At 44.3% G+C, this 15,812-nt stretch overlaps 1 protein-coding gene across 1 annotated transcript in view; it reads left to right on the plus strand.

The window, feature by feature from the left end:
- Positions 1-10,782, plus strand: part of LOC134957505 (von Willebrand factor C domain-containing protein 2-like) — a 109,993-nt gene extending 99,211 nt beyond the window's left edge. Inside the window, exon 3 of the mRNA XM_063939487.1 lies at positions 9,534-10,782. Coding sequence (XP_063795557.1) covers positions 9,534-9,721 — 188 coding nt within the window. The 3' untranslated portion in view covers positions 9,722-10,782. The remainder of the gene's footprint in view (positions 1-9,533) is intronic.
- The last annotated feature ends 5,030 nt before the right edge of the window (positions 10,783-15,812 follow it).

The following is a 15,812-nucleotide window of genomic DNA, read 5'->3' on the forward strand; positions in this document are numbered from 1 at the left end:
TCCATCCTAAGTTCATAGGGAACCCGGTATCTGTGAGATAATTTCCTCTACCTGTGATGGACATGCACCTAGAACAGCAGAATGCGACATTAGTCTTCAAGTTTTGTCAAAGGGTAATGTTGCATTTATTTTGTTCTTCCCATTAGCCGAATCTGTGTTTTCTATATGGCTTATGATTCCTTACTATATGTCCCTTGGTCCCGTCTATGTGTTTAATAATGTGGCTTGTGTTTTCTGTCTAGGGGATCTATATTGACTATGTGTCCTACTACTCCTACAATCTCTGGCAAAATGCCCTTCCTTCCTACAAGTGTAACATATTATTGACCATTAGGGATCTGGGGTTTGGACTGATGGGTCTTTCCTGTATGTGCCAGTATACTTACCGTCCTCAACCTCTCAACCTGTTCTCTGCGCCTAGCACTATTCTTGTGATGTTCAATAGCACACTTATCTAAGATTAGCTACTGTGACAGCCACCTCCCATTTGCCGAATTAGTGTTTACCAGTGGTCTTATCTAGATGGAGAGTTTTCTATTACTGCAAGAGACAAAAACAACAAAATTTAACAAGCTTCTAGGTCATGCGAAGTATTCATTCAATCCTTCTCATCCCGTATTAAGGGTCTGTACATGGTCCAACAAACATTTCCGAGCTCATCTTTACTAGGGGCATTACTAGGAATGAATACTTCTTATATGGCAACTGAAAGAAATACCCTGGGGTTACCTTGTCTCTGTCCGCTTTCCTACTGGCAAATACTAATGTGCGGACAGGTTTTTCTCCATTTCTGACGTTACTTTCTTGATTTTGTTTGTTTTATTTTTTGGGGTTTTACTATATATGTACACGAATGATACCATACTTACCTGTTCCACTGGTCTCAGCCACTTCCCCCACAGGCTACTGCTCTTCTTTTACAGGTTGGATACTCCTCTGGGTACATGAGAAATGGCTGAAAACAATCAGGTCACCTTCTCCTCCTAAATAAAACTTCAACATTCTTTAGTACATATATAGATTACAGTCATATTTTTCATATTTTCTATAGTTTGTATGCTGGCCGTAACTGCTTCCACATCTACATATGGCGGTGTACTTGCATTCTCCTTCCCCCCCCCCCCCCCTACTTGTTTATTGTTGCTACAAGTTCAAACAGTTCTTATATTTTCATTTTTGTCTTATATGACTTTGGTTAGACATACCACCTGCAATACCTTAGGATCAAACTCACCAACCCCTCTTGCTGCCACAGGTTTAAACAATTTGTATGTCTGACCCTTTGTTTTCTGGATTTTATCAGACATATTTTACTGCTTACATTCTGTAGTACCTCTGGTTCAAAGCTGCTCACCTTAGGGAATGGTACCCTATCTTTGTCAGTCATACATAACCATTCATTGCAAAAAGCCTCCGTGTGTGAACCATACTTTTCACACATAATAAACCTTGCTGACTCTTTAGGTCAGGAAAAAACAATGGTTCCCTAATGCACACCGAGTGAAAAATATTACTACATAATAGTCAGATTATACGGAGATCTTGGTTGCGTATATCTGCAGATATAGGGTTAAGCCCCCAGGCCGATCGACAAGGCCTCTCCGTCACTGGGGGTCCCTAATACTAGGTATGGGTCCGGGGTGCAGGACCCCATCATGTCGGCACAGGTCGGCTACCCCAGGTTAGCACACAGGTGAAAATTAATAAGGGTTAATAGGAAGCACAGAAGTGCCATGTAAGTGGTGTGATTAAAATAATACAAAAATATATACAAAGTGATAGGGAAAATCATAAGTGTTAATAAAGTGTTAGGGTGTGCCGACCTGAAGCAGCCCAGCCACACCGACACAGGGGCCACCACACCCCACACCCACCCCATAAATAATTACAAATATGTCTGGGTTGAATTCCCAGTGTAAGGCCACATGGTAATGGCTCCTACAGCATCTGAGAGCCAGCTTACCTGGAGATACCCCTAGCTTCTCCTATGGCAGTCTAGAGTCAGCAATCCCTCCTAATGCTGACCCTTCCATGCCTCTCAATACAATACCAAAAATTGGTGAGCTGCTCAATCAGATAGTGATGTCACTCAGGTGCTAAAAGGGAGGGGTAATTCTGTGTAGGAAACAGAATAGAGGTTGGTGACAGATGAGTTTGTAGAAGTGAAGAAGATTTTATAAAAATTTGACAACTGGATTGGGAACTACGGGGAAGTGATTCTCTACTTGGTCTATACCCCTAAAAAAAAAATTCTGTGTGTCTTATCTCTACTGGGACTATCCCAGCCATCAATCCAGTGTCCTGTCCATCCTAAGTTCATAGGGAACCCGGTATCTGTGAGATAATTTCCTCTACCTGTGATGGACATGCACCTAGAACAGCAGAATGCGACATTAGTCTTCAAGTTTTGTCAAAGGGTAATGTTGCATTTATTTTGTTCTTCCCATTAGCCGAATCTGTGTTTTCTATATGGCTTATGATTCCTTACTATATGTCCCTTGGTCCCGTCTATGTGTTTAATAATGTGGCTTGTGTTTTCTGTCTAGGGGATCTATATTGACTATGTGTCCTACTACTCCTACAATCTCTGGCAAAATGCCCTTCCTTCCTACAAGTGTAACATATTATTGACCATACTAATGTGCGGACAGGTTTTTCTCCATTTCTGACGTTACTTTCTTGATTTTGTTTGTTTTATTTTTTTGGGTTTTACTATATATGTACACGAATGATACCATACTTACCTGTTCCACTGGTCTCAGCCACTTCCCCTACAGGCTACTGCTCTTCTTTTACCGGTTGGATACTCCTCTGGGTACATGAGAAATGGCTGAAAACAATCAGGTCACCTTCTCCTCCTAAATAAAACTTCAACATTCTTTAGTACATATATAGATTACAGTCATATTTTTCATATTTTTCATATTTTCTATAGTTTATATGCTGGCCGTAACTGCTTCCACATCTACATATGGCGGTGTACTTGCATTCTCCTCCCCCCCCCCCCCCCTACTTGTTTATTGTTGCTACAAGTTCAAACAGTTCTTATATTTTCATTTTTGTCTTATATGACTTTGGTTAGACATACCACCTGCAATACCTTAGGATCAAACTCACCAACCCCTCTTGCTGCCACAGGTTTAAACAATCTGTATGTCTGACCCTTTGTTTTCTGGATTTTATCAGACATATTTTACTGCTTACATTCTGTAGTACCTCTGGTTCAAAGCTGCTCACCTTAGGGAATGGTACCCTATCTTTGTCAGTCATACATAACCATTCATTGCAAAAAGCCTCCGTGTGTGAACCATACTTTTCACACATAATAAACCTTGCTGACTCTTTTGGTCGCAATTCTTCAGCCTGAACCCTAGCTACCAAACGCCCACTGCTTGTGCAATTGGATCCCATCGCGGACTTTTTGCCAATAAACGCAATCCCCAATGCACACCGCAGATAGACGGTGAAAGACACCTAGCGCTTTCACTCGCTCCTTCTCCGCTGAGTACCACGACTCACTCCAATAGTGAACACCGCGTACCCAGTGAGGCCCTATCTAGTTTATATTTACTGGAAGTGTTAGGAGGGACTTACCTTTTCCAGTAAATATCCGCCGCTGGAGATTTTCCTGAGAGAGACCAGCGAAAACTCCCTATACACTTATACACAAATCACGCTTGCGTATGCGCTATACAGCGCTAATGATACCGCGATTCTACGCAAAAGCTTGTAAAAGGGGTATCAAGTTGAGCTATATATCGCACCCACAAACGCGCGGTCCAATCGCACAGCGTATAAGTACTTGTTACCTATCTGCCGTACGACCACGGGTCGATGTACAAACTGCGACCCTCAGCTCGGAGCGTAACAAAAAACCTTTTAACTTCAATACTACACAATGCACAATTCCCTATTACGCTCCTCTGCAAATCTCCTCACGATTTGCGTATTTCAATCTATATTAACGTGAGTCAGCCGCCTCACGCCACCAAGCCTCCTCTTACTTGGTGTACCACGGGACCCAATTTCCAGAGTTCAAATCCACTCACTCCTACGTTCGCTCACTCAAATACACGTTGGTTTTTTTTCTGTACAGAAAATTTCAATTCATTCAGATAGGCAGCTTTACCCCAGAGGCAATACAGTTTTTAAACTAAATTTAGAGTAACCTGCTTTTGAAATCTGATAGTTATGTGCTATTGTATTAAATGTCTACTATCCCACCTTTGAACTAAACGACACTATTGTGTAATTTGTACTTAGCGCCCGCATTCTTACGCACTTTGCGTACACACGCGACCGTGCGTGTCTCTTAGGCTGCATGCGCAGTCCTTTACTTTGTCCGAGACACGTGTACAAAACCCTGCGTCCGCAATAAAAGAAATCACACAGCTCTAAGTATAAATGTGAACAATACTAATTACTATTGCCCACTAGACACAACTTGTTCTGTATAAACTTTTATGCAGACCTGCGTTTGTATCTTTACACTTACTTCCTTAAAATACTGTTATTTCAACTTTACCTATATAGCAACAAATGTATCCTATTTCACACAGATTTATGACTCTAGCAATAATCAATAATTTAAATGATATGATTCAGATTGGATAGCTATCTTGCAGAACATACACTGATATAAATATACACATAATTATAATAATATTATATATATGTATCATTCACTGGTCTCCTATGAGACACCTTACCTCTTATCTGCATATCAAAGCTATGTGCTTTTGCCTGCTAAGAATAAGCAGTTACACAGGTTAATTTGCATTTCAATGGCTATCCTATAGCAAACAGAGAGTTAACTAAATCCTGGGAAAGAAGAAGAAAAGAAAAAAGTTTTTTTTTTTTTTTCAAATTTCTTACAGCAAGACAAGCATTTATCTCACCATTTACTCTCACTAGGCCCAACTGAAACTATTTGTAATTGACTATGGCATGGGTTAAATCAGAGGTTCTCAAACTCTGTCCTCGGGAGCCCACACAGTGCATGTTTTGCAGGTAACCCAGCAGGTGCACAGGTGTATTAATTACTCACTGACACATTTTAAAAGGTCCACAGGTGGAGCTAATTATTTCACTTGCGATTCTGTGAGGAGACCTGCAAAACATGCACTGTGTGGGCCCCCGAGGACCGAGTTTGAGAACCTCTGGGTTAAATAAATGCATTAGTAACTCATAAATGGTGTTTGATGTGACCAAGGAAACTGATTATTCTGAGCAGACTGAAAATCAGCTATTTAGAAAATTACCTACCTAAAATGGCCACTGGTCCTCCCCCTTCCACATGCATGAGGTTTACACAAAATGGTGGACAGGCCATGTGGTTAGTCCAAAATGGAGGACAGACCATGCGGCTTCCTTTGTCACAAAGAAATCACACATTATACAAGCATCAGAAGTTATTTTAGGCCTGAGTTAAAAAAAAACTATATCAAGGCTATGCAGCAACTTTTAAATGTACTTTTACCTACTTAACAGATAAACAATCCAATCTGAATCAAACACAATATGACTTATTTGAACTTTGTTTTGCAACAATAAAAATACATTTTAGCATCTTAAATATTATGAGAAACGCATTGTCCCTTGAAATTTCATATCATTGGCTTACAGATACCACAACAATACACGTGGATGTTATTTTCATCAGCTTCGTGATGCGTCCATCGGAGTCGGTCGATTACAGCCGCGTTTGTAATGTACAGTGCATCAGCAAGACCCTGATATCCCGGACGAGCCCCCATCTGTGAATGTCAAATTGCTTTCTCACAAATATTTAAAATGCCCGCTCTAATATATATTGCAGACGCCAGGCGCATCTTATTACCATATACGATAAAAGTGCGCTGTACATCGCAAAACACTGCATCCCATAAGAGAAAACAATACACCCACACATTATCTGAGTTCCAAAGCTCATTGATGTATATATTTGTTATTAAAAGGATATGGATTCAATATGTATTACAATGTACAGTATACCTGTAGTTACATGGTACACTCACACAGTAAGCAGTTAAAACATACAGTTACATAGTTACATGCCAGCATACAATACCATTCCCTCAATGTATCTCATATCTCTCTCTCTCTGTAAAGTAAAGCTGGGACTCCATCTTCCTCTGAGACCAAAACAGGAACTAACCTCCTGTGTGGTCAGCAGTGTGTTATCTAGTTTCTGGGGGAGGGGACTCACTCATTCATGATGAGTCACTAGTCTCTTTGTATATGCTGAACAGGTTCAGCCTTGGGGACGTCCAAAGGGGCTGGCCTGAGCTTCCTGTCCACTACCTGTTTGGAATATCTATTGTTCTAATAAAAGTGATTTTAGCTTTTATACTTTTAATCATAACTGTCGCAATGTCCTACAACTTAATAACAAGTATCAAATGAATCTACACACCAATCTGCTTGCTTCAATACCAAACATGACAGGTGTATCTGGTTTCGTTCAACTAATACACATACATGACATTACTTCATTATATATAATTTTAAATCATCATGATGTCTGGCGCTTGATATTATTATAATTATGTACTGCATGAAATAAGTGTTGAATCCGTCTCTGTGGCATGTCCGTGTAAATGCGTGTGTTACCATATATTGCTGTGCTCGCTGCGCGTATTTGCAAGTATAGTGACTCATGTGTGTAGTTTGTATATTCTTTTTATGTAATATTTTTGACTTCGATAGGAGGTTAACATACATTCATGCACACACACAGACACTCATACAAACTTGCAAACACTCACATACTCATCGCAGAGCTATGCAGAAAACCCGGCCCCCAATGCTGGATGCAGAAGACACCACTTTGGAATTTGAGTAACAACAGACTAATTAAGCTAATTGGAAACTTTCAATTCTTAATTAGTCCTCGGAAAAAAAGGGGGGGGGGTCAGAGGGTGCTAGTGCAGAGCAAGAGTCAGTGATTAATCAAAGATTTTAGGAAACACAAGATTTACTCTGGAGGTGCGAGAACAAAGATTAGTTAGCACAACCCCACAGCTATAGGGTTTTTCACATTTCTTGCATTCAATTTAATTTCCCTCATAGATACAGTAATATATTTTTATAATGTGTTAAAGGAAAGTATATTGGGCCTAATTCAGAGTTGATCGCAGCAGCAAATTTGTTAGCAGTTGGGCAAAACCATGTGCACTGCAGGAGGGGCAGATGTAACATGTGCAGAGAGAGTTCGATTTGGGTGGGGTGTGTTCAAACTGAAATCTAAATTGCAGTGTAAAAATAAAGCAGCCAGTATTTACCCTGCACAGAAACAATATAAACCACTCAAATCTAACTCCCTCTGCACATGTTATATCTGCTCTATAATGTTATGCTACATGATAATAGCACATACAAAAATATATCTACATTGAAAAAAGATGGTATTTGCCCCCAAAAAATACCACACAGCCCCCACATGCCCCCCTAAAAAGTACCCCACATGTCCATCCCCCCAAAAATATCCCACATGCTCCCATACAAAAGTACCCCACAGAATACCTCACATGCCCCCACAAAAGCACCCCACAAGTCCCCCCTAAAACAAAAAATCCTACACGCCCCCACGAAAGGACCCCACCACAAATATTCCCCACATAAATACCCCACATGCCCCCCACAAAAATACTCCCTCACAAAAGTACCCACATGCTCCCCAAAGTACCTCATATGCCCCCCACAGACTCCACCCCCACCTTCCCCCGCACACAAATACTCCACATGCCACTTTAGTGCACCATATAAAGAATACAAAATGACAGACATACCTGGCAAACTTGCAGTTTGAGGTGCAGGCATGCCGAGCCAGGCGCACCCTCACAGGGTCCTGCTTCCCCCAATCGCAAACGCACCGCAGTCTCTGCTCGTCTTCTTGCTGGAGCCTCTTATGCTGTGCAACTGTTTATTTTGTTCTCATGATTAGGGAACTGGGGTAGAGGAACACAAGTTCCTAATACGCACAGAATAGGGATTACCACCGAGTGTGATCTAAAGCCCCGTACACACAGGGCAACAGTCCCCTGATGAGCGACTAGCGCTATATTGATGAACGCTATATCGTTTAGCAGTATAGCGCATACACACTGAACAATATCGTTCAGTGACATCATTCCCTGTAATCCCTGAACATGCAGCTCAAGGATGTAGTCAGAGTTGAGCTGCATGTTTGATAGACTGTTCATCGTGAACCTATCTGGTAATAGAAATTCAGAGAATTGGTCATACATGTTTGAAAACGCATGTTTAGCTGCTGAGCCACTTCATGGCTTCTATGTGGGCATTATGTGGCACTGCTATTATGTAGTGTTATGATTGCTGTTATCAGAGAAGCCGTGAAGTGGCTCAGCAGCTAAACATGCGTTTGCAAACATGTGTGAACCCATTCTCTGAATTTCTATTACCAGATAGGTTAAGGTATGGTTACAGGTAATTTTTAGTTTGCTGGGGGGATACCAGGGGGGAGAAAAGCACCCCTTTCTCTGTTGGCCTGTGGCCCCTCCCCCTTTCTAGCACCTGATATATAATTATCTCCAGGAATGATCGAGCAACTGCCACTGTTTGCTTGTGTGTGAGAGGCATTGAATGGGAGCAGTATTTGGAAGGCATGCTGTTCCTTGTAGTGCTAATGGGAGATCCTGGGGGTGGCTCCCGAGTAAGTTAGCTCTCTGTCTGGATGTGTTTTAGTAATAGCCTTTATCATGAGGCCCTACTGTAGACAAATCACATGGCCCTGAAGTGGCCGTGAAGTAGCTCAGCAGCTAAACATGCGTTTGCACACATGTGTGACCAATTCTCTGAATTTCTATTACCAGATAAGTTCAGGTATGGTTACAGGTAATTTTTAGTGTGCTGGGGGGATACCAGAGGGGGAAAGCACCCCTCCTCTCTGTCTGCTATGTGTTCTTTCTACCCTGAAACAGCAAGTTCATCCATAGCCCACATAGAACCTTTTATTCTTACAGTGTGTATCCCTTTAACCTCATGTACTAAACTCCTGTTATCCAAAGCGATTTGACAGAAAGCACATGTGTGGCCAGTGTTATCAAGTCACATTGTTGACCGTTTACACATATGGCCCCCATTATCAAGCCTTGGAGAGTGCTAAATAGCACGGTGATAAAGTACCAACCAATCAGCTCCTGTCATGTTACAGGCTGTGTTTGAAAAATGAGTTAGGAGCTGGTTGGTTGGTAATTTATCACCGTGCTATTTATCACTCTCCAAGGCTTGATAAATCTTGGCCAATATGAGTTTGGCTGTTCTGTGCCTGTTTGTGAGCTCAGCGGGTGCTGCTGGAATGCTGCAGACATATGTTCATAGCAGAATATATTATTTTCCTATTGTAGTAATCTGGACTGAATTATTCCCAGCATTGAAAAACACCCCCTCAGCCATGCTGACAGCTTGCCTCTAGTGTACAGTGTAGTGCATGCGTCATATAATGTCAGGGTTGTATTTTATGATCCGTCTTGTTTATCTGTTATCACTGACCTTAATGTCTCCCTGTATAGGTCCCAATTGTTACTCTGACGCCGCTCAAAGTCGTGTTATCCCCGCCGGTCAGTACGTCTGGGTGGACTCCTGTACCAAGTGTCGGTGTCACGATGGCCAGGATGTAGGCTACTGGGAAGGTAACCGTCTGGCCAAATGTGAGAAGACAAAGAACTGCCACCCGGAGGAAGGGCGGGAGAACTCGTAGAGAACGGAGGTCACTGCATGGACATTGCTGATCTCCGGCTGTCATTCTCACTATAGCTATTATACTAATCTCTGAGTGTAGCACTGTACAACATGGCCAGACACGTAGTGGACTTTGGGTGACATTCTTATTACTCCTAGCATCCTCTCTCTGCAGGTACCGGTCTTCCATCAGTCATATGGTGGCATAGTCCAGACACCATACCTAGTACAATGTTCTCCTTCTGTCACAGTGACGCTGGACCCTCGACCTTCTGCACCTAGCAAGCAAGGAACTATAGACACAGTCATTTCAGAGTACGTTGATATAGGGCCACAGGCAGAGTAGGTGGGGGCCACCAGATGGACAGTCGCCAGAGAACAATTTTGGAGGTAGTATCAAAAATCCAGAATGAAGAGGTCCACAGAGGTTAAGATGAAACTGAATTCTAACAATAAAAGTAAAGCATTATTTCCATGTAGAGATGGTTCCATAGGTAGAAGGCAGCATACAGTAAGCTCTCTGGCAAAGTGTTAGGGTTTTAAATTAGTTACATTCTTTTATCAATCCATTGTACATTCTAGATATTACATTAGGTTGTTGTGGTGTTACCTGTACACACATCTACAAATAGCTCAGTGTGTACAGGCTTCTATGGGATCAGGAAGTTCACCCGATAAATATTAAATAGTTCTTACAGTGGTACAGCATACACACCTATATAGTTGCCACCCCGTTCAGCCGATATCGGTTCATCAGGCCACGGATTGTATAGGTGTGTACCCAGCTTTAGTAATATGGGACGTGGTGATTTGTAAACATAAGACAACACATCAAGAATTTGCTATCAATTTTTTATTCCAAGAGGCGCGTTCCCTTGTTGTGGAATGCAGAGCGTCTGTAGGCCTGTGAGTGTTTAATTGGAATGAGGTTGTGAAATGCGTTGGTTTAGATCTGGTCTGATGAGGACAAAGGGAAATTCTATGAGTTAAATTATGAATCCAGGGAAACAGACTGGGAATGTTGCTGGTGGAGTGTGTGTGAAACAATTTTTCCAATAAAACCAGACTTTTATAGTCCCATTCGTCTCCATCACAATTTATTGTGTTTTCCACTTTCACACTTCATTGTCAGGAATGCCATCTGCTGGAGAGAATGTCATTCCTGCTTTGGGACCAGGAAATCTGGTGTCTATAATGCACATGTGATACTAATATACTCTGGCAACCGGAACAAATGGCAAGCGCTACAGAACTACTAAAACAAAGTTATAAGTTATTGTTAAACATTAACGGTTTATGAGGGTTACATTGTCTCTATCTTCTGTTGCTGTTCTATAATGGAAGTGCCAAACCCCTAATCATCAGCAACACAAAGGCACCCAAACAGCGCCAGATAACAGAGTACAGATCCTCCGTCGGTGCTACGCAGATATTCCCAAATCACCAGCTGGCCAAATCGGTATCCGGTCTCTAGGCCGACTACACTTATGTCAACACTCAGGTCGACATGCATTAACTCGACATGGTCATTAGTTTGACATGGCAAAAGTCGACACATGAAAAAGCTGACATGAGTCTTTCACAATTTAAAAAAAAACGTTTTCATACTTTACGATCCACGTGGACTACGATCGGGAATAGTAACCTTGCCTGAAGTTCGCTCGCCATGCGAGGGGGCACGGTGCACTAATTAGGGTTCCCGATTACTTTACGAAGCAAACAACATTTTCTCTGACGTCCTAGTGGATGCTGGGAACTCCGTAAGGACCACAGGGGGAATAGCGGCTCCGCAGGAGACTGGGCACAAAAGTAAAGCTTTAGGACTACCTGGTGTGCACTGGCTCCTCCCCCTATGACCCTCCTCCAAGTCTCAGTTAGATTTTTGTGCCCGAACGAGAAGGGTGCACACTAGGGGCTCTCCTGAGCTGCTTAGTGAAAAGTTTAGTTTTAGGTTTTTTATTTTCAGTGAGACCTGCTGGCAACAGGCTCACTGCATCGAGGGACTAAGGGGAGAAGAAGTGAACTCACCTGCGTGCAGAGTGGATTGGGCTTCTTAGGCTACTGGACACCATTAGCTCCAGAGGGATCGAACACAGGCCTAGCCATGGAGTCCGGTCCCAGAGCCGCGCCGCCGGCCCCCTTACAGAGCCAGAAGCAAGAAGAGGTCCGGAAAATCGGCGGCAGAAGACATCCTGTCTTCACCAAGGTAGCGCACAGCACTGCAGCTGTGCGCCATTGCTCCTCAGCACACTTCACACTTCGGTCACTGAGGGTGCAGGGCGCTAGGGGGGGGCGCCCTGAGCAGCAATAAAAACACCTTGGCTGGCGAAAATACATCACATATAGCCCCCAGGGCTATATGGATGAATTTTAACCCCTGCCAGATTACACTGAAAAACGGGAGAAAAGGCCGCCGAGAAAGGGGCGGAGCCTATCTCCTCAGCACACTGGCGCCATTTTCCCTCACAGCTCCGTTGGAGGGAAGCTCCCTGGCTCTCCCCTGCAGTCACTACACTACAGAAAGGGTTAAAAAAGAGAGGGGGGCACTAATTAGGCGCAGTATAAACAATACAGCAGCTATAAGGGGAAAAACACTTATATAAGGTTATCCCTGTATATATATAGCGCTCTGGTGTGTGCTGGCAAACTCTCCCTCTGTCTCCCCAAAGGGCTAGTGGGGTCCTGTCCTCTATCAGAGCATTCCCTGTGTGTGTGCTGTGTGTCGGTACGTTTGTGTCGACATGTATGAGGAGGAAAATGATGTGGAGGCGGAGCAAATTGCCTGTAATAGGGATGTCACCCCCTAGGGGGTCGACACCTGAGTGGATGAACTGCTGGAAGGAATTACATGACAGTGTCAGCTCTTTACAAAAGACAGTGAGTGACATGAGACAGCCGGCTACTCAGCTTGTGCCTGTCCAGACGTCTCATAGGCCGTCAGGGGCTCTAAAGCGCCCGTTACCTCAGATGGCAAATACAGACGCCGACACGGATACTGACTCCAGTGTCGACGGTGAAGAGACAAATATGACTTCCAGTAGGGCCACACGTTACATGATTAAGGCAATGGAAAATGTTTTACACATTTCTGATAATACGAGTACCACCAATAGGGGTATTATGTTCAGTGAGGAAAAACTACCTGTAGTTTTCCTGAATCTGAGAAATTAAATGAGGTGTGTGATGAAGCGTGGGTTTCCCCCGATAAAAAACTGATAATTTCTAAAAAGTTATTGGCATATATCCTTTCCCGCCAGAGGTTAGGGTGCGTTGGGAAACACCCCCTAGGGGGGATAAAGCGCTCACACGCTTGTCAAAACAAGGGCTCTACCCTCTCCTGAGATGGCCGCCCTTAAGGATCCTGCTGATAAAAAGCAGGAGGGTATCCTAAAATGTATTTACACACATACTGGTGTTATACTGCGACCAGCAATCGCCTCAGCCTGGATGTGCAGTGCTGGGTTGGCGTGGTCGGATTCCCTGACTGAAAATATTGATACCCTAGATAGGGACAGTATATTATTGCCTGTAGAGCATTTAAAAGATGCATTTCTATATATGTGTGATGCACAGCGGGATATTTGCCGACTGGCATCAAGAGTAAGTGCGCTGTCCATTTCTGCCAGAAGAGGGTTATGGACACGACAGTGGTCAGGTGATGCGGATTCCAAATGGCATATGGAAGTATTGCCTTATAAAGGGGAGGAGTTATTTGGGGTCGGTCTTTCAGACCTGGTGGCCACGGCAACAGCTGGGAAATCCACGTTTTTACCCCAGGTCGCCTCTCAACATAAGAAGACGCCGTATTATCAGGCGCAGTCCTTTCGTTCCCATAAGGGCACGTGGGCAAAAGGTTCCTCATTTCTGCCCCGTGACAGAGGGAGAGGGAAACGGCTGCAGAAATCAGCCAGTTCCCAGGAACAGAAGCCCTCTCCCGCCTCTGCCAAGCCCTCAGCATGACGGTGGGGCTTTACAAGCAGACAGGGAGGCAGTGTTGGAAGCCATTCACAAGCTGTATTCCCAGCAGGTGATAATTAAGGTACCCCTCCTGCAACAGGGAAAGGGGTATTACTCCACACTGTTGTGGTACCGAAGCCGGACGGCTCGGTGAGACCGATTTTAAATCTAAAATCTTTGAACACTTACATACAGAGGTTCAAATTCAAGAGAAGGGGACTACATGGTGTCTCTGGACATCAAGGATGCTTACCTTCATGTCCAAATTTACCCTTCTCACCAAGGGTACCTCAGGTTTGTGGTACAGAACTGTCACTATCAGTTTCAGACGCTGCCGTTTGGATGGTCCACGGCACCCCGGGTCTTTACCAAGGTAATGGCCGAAATGATGATACTCCTTCGAAGGAAGGGAGTTTTAGTTATCCCTTACTTGGACGATCTCCTGATAAGGGTAAGATCCTGGGAACAGTTGGAGGTCGGTGTAGCACTATCTCAGGTAGTGTTGCGACAGCACGATTGGATTCTCAATATTCCAAAATCGCAGCTGGTTCCGACGACTCGTCTTCTGTTCCTAGGGATGATTCTGGACACAGTTCAGAAAAAGGTGTTTCTCCCGGAGGAGAGAGCCAAGGAGTTATCCGAGCTAGTCAGGAACCTCCTAAAACCGAGCCAAGTCTCAGTGCATCAATGCACAAGGGTTCTGGGAAAAATGGTAGCTTCCTACGAAGCAAAGCCATTCGGCAGATTCCACGCAAGAACTTTCCAGTGGGACCTGCTGGACAAATGGTCCGGGTCGCATCTTAAGATGCATCAGCGGATAACCCGGTCACCAAGGACAAGGGTGTCCCTCCTGTGGTGGTTGCAGAGTGCTCATCTTCTAGAGGGCCGCAGAGTCGGCATTCAGGACTGGGTCCTGGTGACCACGGATGCCAGCCTGCGAGGCTGGGGAGCAGTCACACAGGGAAGAAATTTCCAGGGCTTATGGTCAAGCCTGGAGACATCATTTCACATAAATATCCTGGAGCTAAGGGCCATTTACAATGCTCTCAGCTTAGCAAGACCTCTGCTTCAAGGTCAGCCGGTGTTGATCCAGTCGGACAACATCACGGCAGTCACCCATGTAAACAGACAGGGTGGCACAAGAAGCAGTCAATGGCAGAAGCTGCAAGGATTCTTCGCTGGGCGGAAAATCATGGGATAGCACTGTCAGCAGTATTCATTCCGGGAGTGGACAACTGGGAAGCAGACTTCCTCAGCAGGCACGGCCTCCACCCGGGAGAGTGGGGACTTCACCCAGAAGTCTTCCACATGATTGTAAACCATTGGGAAAAACCAAAGGTGGACATGATGGCGTCCCGCCTAAACAAAAAATTGGACAGGTATTGCGCCAGGTCGAGGGACCCTCAGGCAATAGCTGTGGACGCTCTGGTAACACCGTGGGTGTACCAGTCAGTGTATGTGTTCCCTCCTCTTCCTCTCATACCAAAAGTACTGAGAATTATAAGACGGAGGGGAGTAAGAACTATACTCGTGGCTCCGGATTGGCCAAGAAGGACTTGGTACCCGGAACTTCAAGAGATGCTCACGGAGGACCCGTGGCCTCTACCTCTAAGAAGGGACCTGCTCCAGCAAGGACCCTGTCTATTCCAAGACTTACCGCGGCTGCGTTTAACGTCAGGGCGGTTGAACGCCGTATCCTGAAGGAAAAAGGCATTCCGGATGAAGTCATCCCTACCCTGATCAAGCCAGGAAGGATGTAACCGCAAAGCATTATCACCGCATTTGGCGAAAATATGTTGCGGGGTGCGAGGCCAGTAAGGCCCCGATAGAGGAATTTTCAACTAGGGCGATTCCTGCATTTCCTGTAAACAGGAGTGTCTATGTGCCTAAAATTGGGGTCCATTAAGGTTCAAATTTCGGCCCTGTCAATTTTCTTCCAGAAAGAACTAACTTCAGTTCCTGAAGTTCAGACGTTTTGTAAAAGGGGTACTGCATATACAGCCTCCTTTTGTGCCTCCAGTGGCACCTTGGGATCTCAATGTAGTTTTGGGGTTCCTAAAGTCACATTGGTTTGAACCACTTGAATCTGTGGAGTTAAAATATCTCACATGGAAAGTGGTCATGTTGTTGGCCCTGGCCTCGGCCAGGCGCGT

The sequence above is a fragment of the Pseudophryne corroboree genome, chromosome 9 (genome assembly GCF_028390025.1).
Source record: "Pseudophryne corroboree isolate aPseCor3 chromosome 9, aPseCor3.hap2, whole genome shotgun sequence".
Lineage (NCBI taxonomy): Eukaryota > Metazoa > Chordata > Amphibia > Anura > Myobatrachidae > Pseudophryne > Pseudophryne corroboree.